General features: G+C 33.9%; 1 protein-coding gene across 2 annotated transcripts in view; it reads right to left on the reverse strand.

Moving 5' to 3' along the window:
* Window positions 1-17,882, reverse strand: part of VPS13B (vacuolar protein sorting 13 homolog B) — an 806,861-nt gene that overhangs the window by 395,147 nt on the left and 393,832 nt on the right. Inside the window, exons 26-28 of one of the 2 annotated variants that reach the window (XM_027776225.1) lie at window positions 5,627-5,798; window positions 4,968-5,082; window positions 2,253-2,394 (exon numbers count right to left, since the gene is read on the reverse strand). In XM_027776225.1, the coding sequence (XP_027632026.1) occupies window positions 2,253-2,394; window positions 4,968-5,082; window positions 5,627-5,798 (429 nt within the window). The remainder of the gene's footprint in view (window positions 1-2,252; window positions 2,395-4,967; window positions 5,083-5,626; window positions 5,799-17,882) is intronic. The other variant, XM_027776226.1, reaches the window with a different exon arrangement.

The following is a 17,882-nucleotide window of genomic DNA, read 5'->3' on the forward strand; positions in this document are numbered from 1 at the left end:
GCAACATGTATAAAAGTATAGTTTTAACGTAAGAGTAAAGCAAAATGGACACTTTTGTGTTCCTCAACATATGAAAAGGATACTTCTTGAAAGAAAAATTGCCTAAACCAATTAATGTACATAAAATCCAATTTTGCAAATGACTCAATATAGAATTAGAGAATTGATGCTATGTCCCACATTAACAACACTTCAAAAAAGTTTTTAGTGATTAGCGTCCAAAGAGTGATATTAAAAGATAAGCTGAACAAAAGAAGAAAAAGAAGAAAATATATTCACATAGACAGGAAAAAGGTGAAAAGTAATTGAGAAGCAACAAAGCAGAGATGTGCCTGAGCCTGTGTTGTCCCACTACTCTTACACCTCTTCTGTCTCCATTTCCTTCCTTACTCATTCATTGTCTTTCACTCAGTGACATGGCAAGAGTTAAAATTTGCAACTCAGCCATCACTGCTAAGTTTGCTTTTAATTTGAACTTTTACAATGAAGGAAGGTGAGAAAATATCGTTGCATATATTCTTTTTTTCTCAATTGTCTGACCATTAAAAACAAAACACAGAAACCATGGAAAGCACGCAATACATGGTTGTGCGGTATCACTGTTTTTCCCATAATGGTATGCCCTCAGGGTATCTTTCTACAGTTCCAACTTTCTTGCTGCTTCTCCTCCCTGATTTCCCCCTTCTTTCTGCCTTCCACAGTCAAAACAGTAGTAGCATAAAAAGTGCTACCAGTTTTACTTCCATGTTGCTGGCTAGCAGCCAACAGTGCATGGCGAATGGCGGCTGCGGTTCCGCCCCAGAGAAGAGGCTATAGTAATGCTGGCCACTGTAGGTGCCGAAACTGAACTTTGGGGAGCAGAGTAGTACTGAACACTCAGCTAAATAAATCAACTCATAATAAATCAACAAAAAGTGCCAACTTGAGTCTTAGAAAGGGTATAAAGTATATTTCAACGTATGAATGTTTTGGTTTAGAAAAATGTTTTTAAATACCAAATGTAAGCACTCTAAGGTAAGCTCCATGAGGGAAAGGTTTTTTGTTTGTTTGTTTTGTTTTGTTTTTAATAGCTGCATCTTCAATTCCATGTAAGTGAAAAATGTTGGAGTTGAAGTAGTACAGATATTACTTTTCTTATAATAATAATCAATATTTTTAGATAGTAATGAAAATGAAAAGTTAGAAATACCATTTTAATGAATAGCATTTGATAAAAAATTTAGAAGATAAAGAAAAAATTAAAGGCATTAATAACAAATTTTGTTTTTTCTCATTAACATATGTTAAAATTACTAAGAATGTTTCTCAAAGATACTAATGAACATCAAAGAGAAGGAAATAAATCTAAATAGAACTTCCATTGACAGGAAAGCCATATTTTAGAGACATCTTTTTCCAGCCCTAAGAAAGACTATGCTAGAAAAAGTTCAAAATCAAATCGGAAAATAGTAGTTTCTATGCATACACTATTAAACATTAAATGTAGGAACAGCATTATTTTAAATATTTTTAAGATAATACTTCAATCTCTTTTAAGTCACAGAAAAGGAAAAGAAATTAATATCTCATACATGCTGCAAAAATATCTAGTAATATTTATGGTGATTTAATAAATTCTTAAAAGAATGATTGCCACTATGTTAATTTGCTCTTAATATTTAAAACTTACATGCATTTTTTTATTGGCTTTAAGAATATCACTTGAAATCATTAGCTTAAGAATATATTCAAATGTGTTATAGCATCAGAAAAAAGCAAGGTTTTAAACTTTTAAAGTCACTTGTATATAGTCTAATGTTCATTCCTATCTGGTCAAGGACAGAAGTACAGTCTTGTCCAGATTCTAGAAGACACCAAGTAAGGTACTTTAAATTAGTTGTGAGAAGGAAATGGTGTAATAGAAAAAAAATAACAAGAAAGCAATGTCAGTTAAGAATCATAAAAAGAATGATAAAAACAGTATCCATCAACTCTTGATCATTCAATATATGCACAATTTAAAAACATTTCATTAATATCCTACTTTGATTTTCTAGTAAAATTAGTTTGTATTTATAAAACCAGTGACAACAGTATGTGCAAGTGACCCAGAAACAAATTACAGCAGAAAATAGTCTACGATTTCAAATCGTATTTCACTTACAAAGAGGAAAATGAAAAATCAAGAGTTGATTTTATGGATAGAGTTCAGTTCCTTCTCTGGGTTCCTGTTAATGGCAGTTCTGTAGCATAATTTAAAAAGGATTTCTTACAGAAGGAAAGAAGCCAGAGCAATGACTGAAAGGGTCCTGCTTGCTGACGGGTCGAACCAACAAGGTGCGTCTGTTCAGCTTGTCAGTACTGGAAAGGAAGACACCTCCACATTGCCCCAAAGACCAACACTCTTCCCCAAGCCTTGAGGTGATGGACAGGAGCAAAGAAGGTGAAAAGACAAAAAGCAATAAAAGCCATAAGCAAAAAAAAAGAAAAAAAAAAGTCTGGATAGTTTTAAATTCTGCTCAAGTTTGCATAGGTTTAGAATTGAGCCACTGCTAGGTATGGCATCTTTCTAGGTATGGCTATGGACCATCGTCTTCTGCAAATGCACTGTTAATAAAAGTAAAAAAAAAAAAAAACTCTGCTTTTAGTATAAAATTACTATTTTTAGTTTAGAGTAAAGGACAATTCAGCATGAACTCACTTATAAAATGAGAAAAAACTTCCAAAAAGTCAACATAATAGTACATTGAAGACACAGTATATTTACAAAAGCAATCTACCTTTGCCTTTTTGGTAAATTTATTTAACTGCTTTAATAGGAAGATGGTTACAAAACAAGAGCAGCTTAAAATAATAGTTTTAAATTTTTAATGTGATTTTAAAGGAATAGGAAGAATAGTTTTCTCTGAGCTCTAATTCTTGCAACCATTAGTTCCACTACATGAAAGAACAAAGAGCAACAGTTTAAAATAATTTTCAAGAATCATAATTACTAAATGAGTCTCACCACAGGTTTTTCTTTGCACTGAAGAAATACTCCTTCAAAATGTCCTGACTGCCAACCTTCCCCTGGCCTGGAAAACATAAGTTCACCTTATCTGTTCTCTTCAATTTTTCTCAGTTGAGCATACATAACTATTTCGACTAGTTCTAAAGTAAACAAAACTATACTGAACTAACATGCGCATTAGACAATGTAATCAATTAGCCAACTTAAATGAGCACCACATCCTGACAGTTCTGCATAGATGCATTTGTCCTAATGATAAATCGTACTTTTATTTGGTTGGTTATTAATTTATATTCACCCATGTGACTGTAAGGTCCACAAAGGTAGCGTCTATGTCTATTTTTGTTAAACACTGTTCTCTAGTTCTTAACACTTAACACATAATACACAACAAATACATTTTTGAATTAAATAAATTATCTAAATATTTAAAATTTGCATAAATTTAATAAAGTCAAGTATAAATTACCACACAGATTATAATAGTCACATGATCAAGAAATTAGTTCATCTATAATACTGCATTGATGTATATCTTGTAAAGATCAATTTGATATATACATTGATATTTGAAAGGAACTAAAAACTAAACATTTCATTATCAAAAGCCAATAAATAATTCAATGTTAACATGACAAAAATAATTATCATGTGATTGGTAAAATAATATCTACATATCAGGATCTAATAAATAACTTGCAAAACATTTTGTATTTCACAATTATGACAGCTTTTCTACTGTGATGGATTTCATAATTACTAATGTACATAATACACATGATGATGGACAAAAATTCAAATATTTTAAATGCAGAAACTTATTTAAAAAAAGATGGTTTTTAGGACATCAATATGTGTACAGAATACCTGTGCCTCTAAAGGCCCACAAAAAAAATTGTTGAATTAATATACATTATTAATTTAGAAAGAAATGGATTTTTAAGGCTATTTTCAAGCCAAACATTACAAAAGAAAAAAATATGATGCTGGTACCCACATATTGCATAATGGTTACATCACTGGACTCCCACATAGTTGACTGCAGTGTAAGTCCTGGACTCAACTGCTTGAAACTCACAGCAGGAGCACGTGTGCATGCATGCCCAAAATCACAAAAGGAGAATGGAGGAGAAGGGACTGTGGCATGGCCATCTCTCCTGGGGGGGGGTGATATCTTGCTTTCTGTTTCTCTGGTGAACAAATGAACCCTATAGCAAAAAGCTCTCTTTCTTTAATAAAAACAAAACAAAACAAAACAAAAAAAAACCTCTGCTATTTTAAGGTAAGTTTTATGGCATAACAATTATATTCCAACTAAAAAAATTAAAATAGCAGTATATTATTATAAAGCCAAAAATAAGAGTAAATGGGTCTTTATTTGGGAAAAATGGATGACAAAACTGTTATATAGCTTTGTAAAACCATCTAAAACTTAACTTTTACCATTGCCACTACATATTATTTCAAACATATCCCATCAGAATACTTTTGGTAGGTTCTTATTAGGGAGGGAAGAACATTGGTTCTAGAAATATCCATTCCACATATGCTAAGCATCTGAGAGATAAGACGAGAGTCATCAAAGTGCTAATGGACATGCACTGTTGTTCCATGTCACTGTATGATGACTGATAGAGGAAGTGAGCAGGAAACACAGCAAAAACCAGAGCCATCCACCATCTTCCAGGCATCTTAGCAAACATAAAACATAAATGGATTATATGAGATGATAGTAAAATCAACTTATTTAATTTAACCACATTTATTTAATGTGAATATTTGTCAATAGGTTTGCTATCTTAAAAAACAAAATTTTATTATGTTCCATATATGGATGAACACTAATTTATCACTTACCTGTTAATAATCTCTTTAGAATAAGTATAGTAACTGTAAAATAGCTAGCCAAATTAAAATAGAAAAATTCTTAGTGACTTGGTCCAAAGAAAATATAGCATTTCCTATATTCATTACTTACCTGCTTCTATAATGATCAATATTGAAACTCTCTATTTTACATTTCACTTTGGTATATACATCCTGGACATCTATGGAAGCACTGAGATCTTCTAGTTCACTGACCATACACACCTCTGCAATAAGAAGCAAATGTTAATATCAATACAGTCCTCCTAAGCCATATTAATACTATCTATTTTACACTCCTACTGGCATTTACATCCTAGCATCTACAGAGGCACTGATACGACACATGCTTCTCCAATAATAAGGAAAATTATCATTAATAGGCCTTACAATAAAGATAAAGCATCCATTTCAAGATAGGAGAAATCTCAGTTAAGGTATGAAATGCTATTTCTGATATGCATCAAAAATCTTTGCAATAATTTCAGTGGCAACAATATAACAATAATGACCAATGAAGATATTCACTTTCAGCTTTTAAGATGTTTTAATACAAATTAAATTTAGGTACTACAAAGATAAAAGGTACACAAAAACATTAGATATTGAAAATATTCAACATGTTAGCATTGGTAATAGAACTCACTTGAGTGAGATTTAATAATGTTTGATTATAAATGACAATAATAGATAAAATTAAGTCTAATATTTCTTCTTAAAGTAATGTTTAATATTTGACGTTTTCAACAGATAAGAAGAGTAGTCCCATACCTGTGCCTTTATTTTCTGGGTCTGGAGCAAAGAGTTTTATAGTAATTTTGGGGAGCACCCACTGCATCCACAGACTAACACGTCCACTGGATCCACCAATGTTACTTGTTGTTTGTTCCAAGGTAACAGAATCTGAGAACGGTGAGTCATCACCGGCTTGTATGGAATCTCCCTAAGGTAAGGAGGGAAAGCAAGTGCTTTGTAACTTAAAAATACCAAAACCAAAATTTATCATCTGGAAGCCATACTTACTTGTAACACTTCCTCATTACATATGCTAGTGATAATTACACAAATGCTAATTCCAATACATAATGCTAGTGTGCTCTAAAAAGTACCTAAGATCCATAACACGTTAGAATCACACCACTGAGTGTTGTGTTATAGAGCAGGGTCTGCAAGCTACAATGAAAGGCCACATCTGGCTTCTTGGGAGAAAAATATTTTGCTATGTCACAGCCACACTCATTCATTTATCTCATCTGTAGCTAAGTTTCAGGAGAGCCACGTAGTTGATTCAGGATTTTGTGGTCTACAAAGCCTGAAAGTATTTACTATCTAGCCTTTTACAGGAAAAAAAAAAAATGTCTCTCTTCTATAGATGAATTATGAATGTATTTACAATAACCACAGCAAAGTGATAAGCACAGCTTAAGAAATAACGAAACACTCATCATGGACTATACACTTTAACACAGACATTAAAAATGAGTATATATAACAAAAGGCTTTTAAAAGTGTTTTATGGGACCAGTAGCTAGTGTCATAGTGTAAGTCACTGGACTCCCATGTAGTTGGCCGTTAGAGTCATCCCAGACCCAGTGGTTTAAACTAACGCTGGGTGTGTGTGCGTGCATGCCCAAGATCCCAAGAGGAGAATGGAGGAGAAGGGATTGCGGTGTGGCTATCCCCCCGGGGGGTAATTTCTAGCTTTCTGTCTCTCTGTCTGTCTCTGTCTGGTAAGCGCACACACCCTTATAGCAAAACTTCTCCAATAAATAAATAAATAAAATAAAGTTCAAGTGGAGTTTAATAGCTTCAGTGTTAATGCAGGGAGACATGGTGCTAGAGAGTAACCATTCATTAATTAGAGTTTTAGGATTAGCTACCAAGTATCTGGGTTTTTAAAATCCCAATGATGCTGTCCATTTAAAACCTGCAAACAAAACTTGGAAGTCTAATCCCATGTACTCTAATAATTGATCAAATATAATATAATATACTTATTTTTTTTTAAAGACCCTGGAATAATGTGGAGGTTAGAGGTGATCACCGCCATGTAGGTGAAAATCCATGCAGAAATTTTAGCTCCCTACAACTTTATTATCGACTAAAAGCCTTACCAACAACATAAGCACTGATTAATACATATTTTGTATGTTACATGTATTATATGAGTGGGCTTCAAAAGTTAGTGGAAAATAGTGTTATAAAAATATATATAGCAAAATAAATATATTTTAATTCCAATTATACATCAACTTTCTCCCTTTCTTTCTTTTCTTTTTTCTAAATGGTATATGCTCTCTTCTCCTCTATTTCTCTACCCCATCAAGATTTGGGGAATGCTTGCACATGTGCCTGACATGTTTTCCAAGTCATTGGATCTATATTCACACCACAGGGTTAGCCATGTGAGATAAGGCTTCCTTAACCACAAGACCATGGAGTGGACCCTCCATCAGCTTTTTAAAGTTTCCTTGTGAACTGTATTCTTACAATATAGTAAGCTAGACAAAAGAACATGTTATTAAGAAATTCAGATCAGGTGATGGTATAGCAGTAATGCAACAGGAATGCTGTGGAAAAGGCTGTGGGTTCGTGTCCTGGGACCTCCCTGAGCATGCTACACATGGGTATGTGCCTGTGCTCTGAGTCAGCTGAAACTAGGGGTGGATCACAGCACAGGTACCCTGTTGGGGGGATCTGTTCCTCTTTTTCTCTATACATAACCTTTCTAAGCCTTTGAAAACAAGTAACACCATAAGGAAAATACATTTATAGTACTTATTGAAAAAAAATTTCACGATTATGTAGACTTGTGTAGTTCAAACTCATGTTGCTCAAAGGTCAGCAAGGTCAAGGGTGTGTGTGTGTGTGTGTGTGTGTGTGTGTTTGTGTGTGTGTGTGTGTGTATGTATATCATGAGTGAAAGAAAGAAGCAGAAACATCTGCTGCACATATTTAACTAAGCTAAGTCTGGTAGGCAGTACAGCATACAAGGTTAAGGACATTGGGTATCGGTTCTGTGATTTTAGGCAAGTACTTTAACTATTTCTTCTTTTATAAAATGATTATTATAATGTCAATAATGTGTTGACATATGATAAACATTTCATAAATGCCAGGTATAATTATCACCATACAGCTGAACCAATGCTAAAGAAACCTCTCACCTTTCTCATGTGCCATCTTTCTAAATTCAGAGCATTTTAACTTGCTATACTGCACATCCTCAACCTTCAATAGTTCATTGTCACTTTGGATGTCTCAAACAAACTGTCATCTCCTATGCTAGGGAACCATGAGCAGTAATCAATGGCCAGAACAAAACATCTCTTAAAATTTAAAGATGACAATATAACATGGTCAGTATACCATTTTGTATGGATAGTTTGTCAGAGCAGAAGTCATTAACATCTAAATTAAGACATTAGCATGACATCTAAAAGCAGGAAAGATAAGTAAAATATATCATAAGGAAGCCTGTGCCCATTACCACAGACATGCTATTTAGAAAAGGGTATATTCAGTTTTGGAATGAAACTTTTACTTTGACCTCCAGCTTTTAAGTATCTCTATTAAGAAGAAATTTCAATTTCCTGACTCCTTGGAAGGAAATAGGGAAGATTTTCACAGCAGAGGCAAGTGTTAATTATAGGTACAGTTAAGTACTGGGCACAGCAAATCAAAGCTAGTGTCCTGGAATTTAATGTGATGGAAAATTAGAATTAATTCAAAAGATAACATAGTTACTCTGACATAATTACACCAAGCAAAGCAAACAGCTCTTTGTGGGGTTTCATATAAATGTTTCTCCAAAATCAGTCCTAAATCTGCTACAATTGAAATTCCTACAACTGGAGAAGCTTTAAATAAAAAATCAGATTGTTTTTAACACAATACCTAATAAAATATACAAAGTAATTCCAGAAAAGGGTACTTTTTGCCAAATCAAATCAAATATAAGACAGCATGATGTAGTCACTGTGCTTTTCTTTATAGATAGATTCTTGGAGCAGAAGCATAAATCCTCCCTCCAAAAGCTAGAGGATTATCATAGCACAAGAATGGGAAACTACAGGAAAAATAGCCTCAAACCAACAAAAACTTCAATTTTTAACACTGCTGGGTACATTTAGTAAGAAAGCTAAGAAAACTGTGACTCTGAATTTAGTAAGCACTCCTGAGAAAATGCTTTGCCCTACTTCCTCATGCAGTTTCAATTTTCATTGTAAATTTACATTTGCTAGTGTATTGTTAAACATGTTTGTGCATTAATTTTCTGCTCTGTTTCCAAATCTATAGTGAAAATCAGGCCAGAAATGGAGATGGTGAAGTATTTTCCCACACCTCCTTAGGCTGAGTTCTAAAATAAACAATTCAATTCTTTTACCATTTGGTTGCAAATTGACCAAAATATTGAGTTTATTTTCCTAGGTGAATTTATCTTTGTTCATCTAGAAGAGCAAACACTTCTGCCCTTCATCCTTGGCCTGCTTCAGAGCTCAGGGATGATCACAGTTTTGGCCACATTGTTATTCTCTATTATCAAAATAACTCCTGCATTCTTATTCAATCACAAAACTTCCGGAAGGGCTAAACACTTTCACCACAGTTTGTACTTAAATCAGCAGCAACAAGAGGCCTGCTGAGGTCTCTACTATCTTTGCTCTCACTTTTTAAAAATTTCCTTTTCTTTTATACATTCAATCACATTATTTAGCTTACAAAGTGGATATTTCAACATGCGAACATTTCTCCCTAGTCCAGTTGGTAAAACTATAAAATATCTTCAATAGATAATACCACATTTCTTTGTCCCATAAATGCTTTGCCTCTCTATTTTTCTTCTAAACGTCCTACCTCAGACCCAACTAAGTTCAGGACTTAAGTTGCTCAATCATATCTCCCACTCTACCATGACCCACATTGAAAAAGAGGAAGCTAGAGCTGTATCACACAAAAGCACAATGCTCCCTTAGCATCTTAGCATGAAAAGAATTACTCATAGTTTAAAGTATAAATCATCTAAAGAGCACACAAGCAAATATTGCTATTTAATACAACTGTTAGAATGTGTTTTTTAAAATGTGATTCATTTATCATGAGTTCTCCACGTTCACAAACTTTAAAATAATAGTTTTGAGTCAAGTAAATAAGAAATTCAATACTTTAAATAATAAAGTGTCTTAAAACTTTATAAACCTTTTGAACGCAAATTTTAAGTAGAAATAGAAATTTTAAGAATCAAAACTGCAATTTCAAAGTGATCCCCAGGTATATACTGATATAAACAAAACAAACTAAGGTAACCTCACATTATTAGGTTATATTTAAAAAGCAAAACTATCTTAATTTAAAAAAAATCAAGTAGCCAATGCTTGAGAGACTAGACATATTTTTGATATAATTATTCTGAAATAGGAAAAGCATTATATACTAAATATTTAAATATTTTGCAGAAGGATGTATATGAAGGCTAAACAATAACTTATTTTTCTAACCTTCTTTGATAACCTTGTTTTTTCAATAGCGACTGAAAAATAGATAATATCATTTTCACATTTTGAATAAAAGTTTCTCCCTGACAATGTTTGTGTGTGTGTGTGTGTGTGTGTGTGTGTGTGTTTGGAGAGGTTTTCGCTATAGGGCGCGTGCACTCACCAAACAGACAGAGAGAGACATAGAGACAGAAAGCGAGAAATCACCCCCCCCACACACAGAGGGGATGGTCATGCCGCAATCCCTTCTCCTCCATTCTCCTCTCAGGATCTTGGGTACCACAGTTTTGGCCACATTGTTATTCTCTATTATCAAAATAACTCCTGCATTCTTATTCAATCACAAAACTTCCGGAAGGGCTAAACACTTTCACCACAGTTTGTACTTAAATCAGCAGCAACAAGAGGCCTGCTGAGGTCTCTACTATCTTTGCTCTCACTTTTTAAAAATTTCCTTTTCTTTTATACATTCAATCACATTATTTAGCTTACAAAGTGGATATTTCAACATGCGAACATTTCTCCCTAGTCCAGTTGGTAAAACTATAAAATATCTTCAATAGATAATACCACATTTCTTTGTCCCATAAATGCTTTGCCTCTCTATTTTTCTTCTAAACGTCCTACCTCAGACCCAACTAAGTTCAGGACTTAAGTTGCTCAATCATATCTCCCACTCTACCATGACCCACATTGAAAAAGAGGAAGCTAGAGCTGTATCACACAAAAGCACAATGCTCCCTTAGCATCTTAGCATGAAAAGAATTACTCATAGTTTAAAGTATAAATCATCTAAAGAGCACACAAGCAAATATTGCTATTTAATACAACTGTTAGAATGTGTTTTTTAAAATGTGATTCATTTATCATGAGTTCTCCACGTTCACAAACTTTAAAATAATAGTTTTGAGTCAAGTAAATAAGAAATTCAATACTTTAAATAATAAAGTGTCTTAAAACTTTATAAACCTTTTGAACGCAAATTTTAAGTAGAAATAGAAATTTTAAGAATCAAAACTGCAATTTCAAAGTGATCCCCAGGTATATACTGATATAAACAAAACAAACTAAGGTAACCTCACATTATTAGGTTATATTTAAAAAGCAAAACTATCTTAATTTAAAAAAAATCAAGTAGCCAATGCTTGAGAGACTAGACATATTTTTGATATAATTATTCTGAAATAGGAAAAGCATTATATACTAAATATTTAAATATTTTGCAGAAGGATGTATATGAAGGCTAAACAATAACTTATTTTTCTAACCTTCTTTGATAACCTTGTTTTTTCAATAGCGACTGAAAAATAGATAATATCATTTTCACATTTTGAATAAAAGTTTCTCCCTGACAATGTTTGTGTGTGTGTGTGTGTGTGTGTGTGTGTGTGTTTGGAGAGGTTTTCGCTATAGGGCGCGTGCACTCACCAAACAGACAGAGAGAGACATAGAGACAGAAAGCGAGAAATCACCCCCCCCACACACAGAGGGGATGGTCATGCCGCAATCCCTTCTCCTCCATTCTCCTCTCAGGATCTTGGGTACGCACACACACACGCCTGGCGTGAGTTTAAGCCACCGGGTCCGGGATGCGAACCACGGTCGACTACATGGGAGTCCAGCAACATAGCCATTACGCTAACTGCTGGTTCCCCCTAGCTATGTGTGTTAAAGTCATCTAAAGAAAATATAAAATGAAGTGTGTCTATTCTCAGGAAAATATTTTATAAACTGTGAAACATTTTAAAAGTGAATAATTTCAGGTAGATTACTTCTTAGGTTAATTGTACTTGAAAAACTGAAAATTAAAAATAGCTTTTCTATAGCATGTGATGTCAAACAGCTCCTCACTCCAATGCTCATCTTTTCTTTAACTGGAAATTAATATATTTTAAACAATCACTGGACATTAAGAAATAAACCATATAATGGTGGATTTAAAAAAAAAGTAGGTTGTTAATAAACAACTTTAATTCTTAGATCAATAAACAATATTAGTCAAGTTCTGCCATGAACCTAAAGTTCCAAACATTGTCAGGTTAATACATCAGCTTCTCCTTTATGTAGAACTGTAAATATTCTAGTATTCTCTCAACATTTTAGATTTTTCTAAAGCTTTGAAATGAATCCTCATATTATTTCTGTTAATAAGGATGATTTTATCAAAAGCATTACACGTATATACAAGAAAGCTAAATAAAACACCACATATGATTTGCCTAAAAATCAGAACTAAATTGGAGAGATTTTAATTTCATCAACACAACATAGCCATTCGTAGTAACTGTCCTTTCTAAATCATCTTTTTGAAACTACTAAAATTCCAAATGTCTAAAATATAATTTGCAGAGTTTGTTTCCAAAAGATCTTTAGATAATTAATTTATCTTATAAAGAAAGTATGTGAATGGATATATGTGCATTTGCTTTTTTTCTCCTTATGTAAAGGAATTATCCAAATCTTAGTGCTTAAATGCCCATTTTTATTGCTAGGCTGTCCTGTAAGCAAAATGATATTAAAAATGTAATGAATTATGTAATGCTCCACTTTCCCAAACACCTACCTGAACACAAATTTTTAACAACTTCTAGCTGAAATATAATGCAGTTTGTTCTTCGAGTGTACCACAAAAGTTTTATCTTTAGGTCCATGACAACAGTTAGTGTGGTAGAAACAGCTCACTGTACTGGTGGCACCCAGAATTGTCTCTGAGAAGCAGCAATATAGCTGTGGCTTAGACTGCCAAATCTCCTTCTGCATTATATGTGTACACATATCTGTTCACCACCCTAAATATTATAAATTCTTCTAAAGATAAAGGACTATGTTTTAATTACAGGAGCATTTTAAAGATTAAATATTAGGCACCAGCAGATAGCATAATGGTTACGACACTGGACTCACACATAATTGACCGTGGTTGGAGTCCTCCCTGGCCCAGTGGCTTAAAACTCATGCTGGGCATGTGTACATGCACGCTCAAAATCCTGAGAGGAGAAGGGATTGTGGCGTGACCATCCCCCCCAAGGGGTGATTTCTTGCTCTCTGTGTCTTCTATATCTGTCTCCCTGGAGAGCACACGTACACTAAAGCAAAATTCTCTCTCTCTCTCAAAAAAAAAAAAAAAAAAAAAAAAGAAAGAAAGAAAGAAAGAAAAGATTGAACATTAATAGGTATGAAATTAAGGAAATTATAAAAATTAACAAAATAAACTCAAAGGGGAAAACAACAACAACAAAAACAGTATCTATCTCAACCTAACAGGAGAAAAAATTTACTACTGAGAATTTTAAAATATAATGCTGGGGTGCATGTAAGTTAAAGGGCTTAATTTTATCCTGCTCAAATGTTTCAAAAATCTTCTAACTATGGGAACCAGCAATTAGCTCAATGGCTATGTCGCTGGACTCCCACATAGTTGACCGCGGTTCGTGTCCCAGACCCCGTGGCTTAGAACCCACGCCGGGCGCGTGTGCGTGCGTGCCCAAGATCCTGAGAGGAGAATGGAGGAGAAGGGACTGCGGCATGGCCATGCCCTCTGGGGGGTGATTTCTCGTTTTCTGTCTCTCTGTCTCTGTCTGTCTGGCGAGCGGACACGCCCTATATTGAAAAACCTCTAAAAAAAAAAAATCTTCTGGCTATAAATTAACAGTAAAAGGGTCCAAGGCTAGTGATTTCTCCTAAATCCCTTAGAAAAAAGCAAACGCTAAAAAAAAAACACTTTGTAGGGGACAGGAACTACTGTGTTAATAGCCTGATAAACTTCAATCGATGAAGAATACCCAAAACAAAATTATGTAACACTCAGGGAGACAATCTACTATGAGCAATAGATAGAAAAACCACAAGAAGAAGAACGGACTCTAAGGAAATTCAGATACCGGATCTCATTAAAAAAAATAAATAAAATACTATGATTAAAACTATTAAAGACATTACATATGAAAAAATATACTCATGTATATAGTTTTATTTATTTACATAAAAATATTGCTAGTGGCTTAATGAACATAATAGTCTTTGTGCTATCTACCATGTTAAAATTAATCATAACATAAGTTGATATTCTCAAATCATTTAACCTCCATATATTGAAGAACAATATTTTAGAATCTACTGTGTACTGATCTTTATTTAATATATAATAAATGGTGATGGACAATTTATATTACACATCAAGTATGGCGTCAAATAATGACGCCTTTACTTCTGAGCCAATAGATGTCTCTCTATGTAAATCATTTTACTTTTAACTTACAATGTTAGACTTAACACTTAGTTCAGGTAGAAAAAAAAAGGCCGTTTAAAGGTACAAATTAAATGGGGGCAGCAGGTGGTATGGTAGTTAAGGCACTGAACTGCCACACAGTTGACCATTGTTCAAGACCTGGACCTGATGGTTTGAAACTCATGCTGGGGCATGTGTGTGTGCCCAAAATCCTGGGAGGAGAATGGAGGAGAAGGGATTGTGGTGTGGTGATCACCTTTGTGGGGTGATTACTCACTTTCTGTCTGCCTCTCCAGCAAGCATACACACTATAGCAAAAATAACTCAAAAAGAAAAAAGTATAAATAATATTGAAATAGAAAATGTAATAAAAGACCAATTTGTCAATAAGTCTTTTGCTACCGGTATAGAATTTCACTAAAGCCAAAACATTGCCTGATATCTTTTAAGTAAACTGAAAAAAAGTATTCAACATATTACTGGAAGTCCTAGCCAGAGCGCTAAAGCAATAAAAAGAAATAAAACACATCCAAATTGAAAAAGTAGTAAAATGGTCTCTTTTCAGAGATAACATGATCTTATATGTAGAAAATTCTAAAGATTCCACAAAATACTTTTAGAATATGAATTCAGCAAATTGGAGAATACAAAATCAACATGCAAAAATCAGTTATTTCCATGCATTGATAGTGAACAACCAGAAAAGAAAACTAATAGTCTGTTTACAACAAATCTGTTACAACTAAAAGAGCTATGTACTCAGGAATAAACCTAGACAAGGAGATGAAAGACTTCCATCCTGAAAACTACAGAATGCTGCTCAAAGAAATTAAAGATGGCACCAATAAATCGAAAGATATTCCATGTTCATGCTTCAAAACAGATAATATGACAAGTTACTGCTTAGTGGATACAAAGTCTGGAAATGAATGGCTGCGGTGACTATGCAACAATGTGAATATACTCAATGTCATGAAATTGTTAAACTGTTAAAAGTTGTTAAAACTATAACTGGGAACAGTGGCATGTGCCCATAATCTCAGCTATTTGGGAAGCTGAGACAGGAAAATCATGAGTTCAAGGCCATTCTAGATAAAATTGAGAGAGACTGTCTCTTATAAAAGAAAAAGGGGAGAAAAACAGGTTAAAATTACAAATTTTATGTTGTATATGTATTACCACAAAAAATTTAAGACAAAAGCAGTTAACTGTAATATAAAACCATACTTGTACAATAATGAAAATATATGTGCTTAGCATCTATAACAAATAGGCTCATTAGTTTTATTTGACATATGTTGTGCCATTAGAGTAAAATTCAAATCTTTATTTTAAATATTAATTCACCAATGAGTATTATGAAATTTAGTCTCTAGAAACACAGTAATATCTGAGAAGAGGATAAAGATGTTTGCCTGTATTTCTCTTATGATAATTAAACTAATGTTCTTAGTCCTAACAGTTCTTGACATTTCATTCTACCGCTAAACTCTTCTGTTTTTTTGAGGTTTTTGCACTCACCAGGAAGACAGAGTCAGACAGAAAGTGAGAAATCACCTCCCGGGGGATGGACATACTGCAATCTCTTCTCCATTCTCCTCTCGGGATCTTGGACATGCATGTATACGTGCCTGGTGTGAGTTTAAGCCATTCAGTCTGGGACTTGAACTGCAGCTGACTAAATAGAAGTCCAGTGACATAGCTATTAAGCAATCTGCAGGTCTCTCTACCTCTCTTCTAATCTCCTAGTTTAAAAACTTTTTCTATATACAAATAACACCTAAACTAAAACTCTCTAATTTAAATGAGGTATGTGTTATAGCCAAGTGCTTCTTCATTTAGGATTACTTTATTGATTATGTCAAAACATAGTGACTATTAGAATTTTCACATGAAAAGTATACTTTTTTTTGAGAGAAGAATAGGTAACATTTCCCAACTCAATTTATAAAAACTAATAAGCTGTTAATACCAAAATCAAGGCAATCCGAAAAAGAAAAGTTCAAAGTCAGTATTATCTCTCATGCTTATAAACATCCAAAACCTATGCAATTAGAAAATCTATAAAAAAGGGAAATATATCACAAACAAATTGAGTTTGTTTAAGAAATACAAGGTTTGGGGCTAGCAGGTGGTGTAGAGATGAAGGCAATAGACTTTCACATGGCCAACATGGTTCAAGTCCCAGACCTGGTGGCTTGAAAACCATGCCAGAATCAACTGTGTATCTGCATGCCCAAAATCTCAGGAAGAGTATGGAGAAGAAGGGATGACAGCATTGCCATCCCCTCTAAAGTATAATTTCTCACTTTCCTTCTTTGTCTCTCTCTGGAGAGCACACATGCCCTATGGCAAAAACCAAAAACAAAAAGAGAAAAGAGAAGAAAATGCAAGGTCATTTAACATTTAAAAATCAATGTAATTAGTCACATTAACAGAATAAAGAAGATAAATCAAGCATATAATAATCTCAATTTAATTAGAAATATTGAATATTTAAAAATATAAAATAGGCAAGGATGCTACAAAGAAAACCAAAATCGTACTGAAATTAAAGAAGACAAAAACAGATAAAATTATATATCACATTCATAGGGTATATTGGACAAACTATGTATAAACTCAGTTAACAGTTGTATTCATATATTAAGATGACATTAATATTTTCCCCATTTAAAGATGGTAAAACAGACATAAAATGTAAATAAAGTGATAAGTTACAGAGATTTAAACCCAGCTTTTCTGGTTCCAAGGTATTTTCCATAGATTCCATTAACTTACAATCATACTAACATGGGGCCAGCAGGTGCATTGTGATTAAGGCACCAATCCTACATGGCCAACTCCTCAGTTGGAGTCCTGGACGCAGGGCTTGAAAAACATGCCATGTATGTGAACATGCATTGTGAACAGATCCCAAGAGAAGAATGGAGGAGAAGGAATTTTGGTGTGGCCATATCTCCTTGAGGGTGACTTTTCACTTTCTCTCTCTCTCTCTCTCTCCAGGAAGCACACACATCTGAAAAAAAAAAAAAAAAGGATAAAAAGAATCATGCTGTAATATGAGTGAGCCTAGTACCTCCTTGTATAATAACTTCAATTCATAGTGCTTCTATTTTTTTTTTTAGATTATAAACTTTTTGGGACCAGCAGTTAGCATAATGGCTATGTCGCTGGACTCCCACGTAGTCGACCGCGGTTCGAGTCCCGTACCCGGTGGCTTAAACTCATGCCGGGCGCGTGTGCGTGCGTGCCCAAGATCCCGAGAGGAGAATGGAGGAGAAGGGATTGCGGTGTGGCCATC

The sequence above is a fragment of the Tupaia chinensis genome, unplaced genomic scaffold (assembly GCF_000334495.1).
Source record: "Tupaia chinensis unplaced genomic scaffold, TupChi_1.0 Scaffold000646_1, whole genome shotgun sequence".
In the NCBI taxonomy this organism is placed as follows: Eukaryota; Metazoa; Chordata; class Mammalia; order Scandentia; family Tupaiidae; genus Tupaia; species Tupaia belangeri.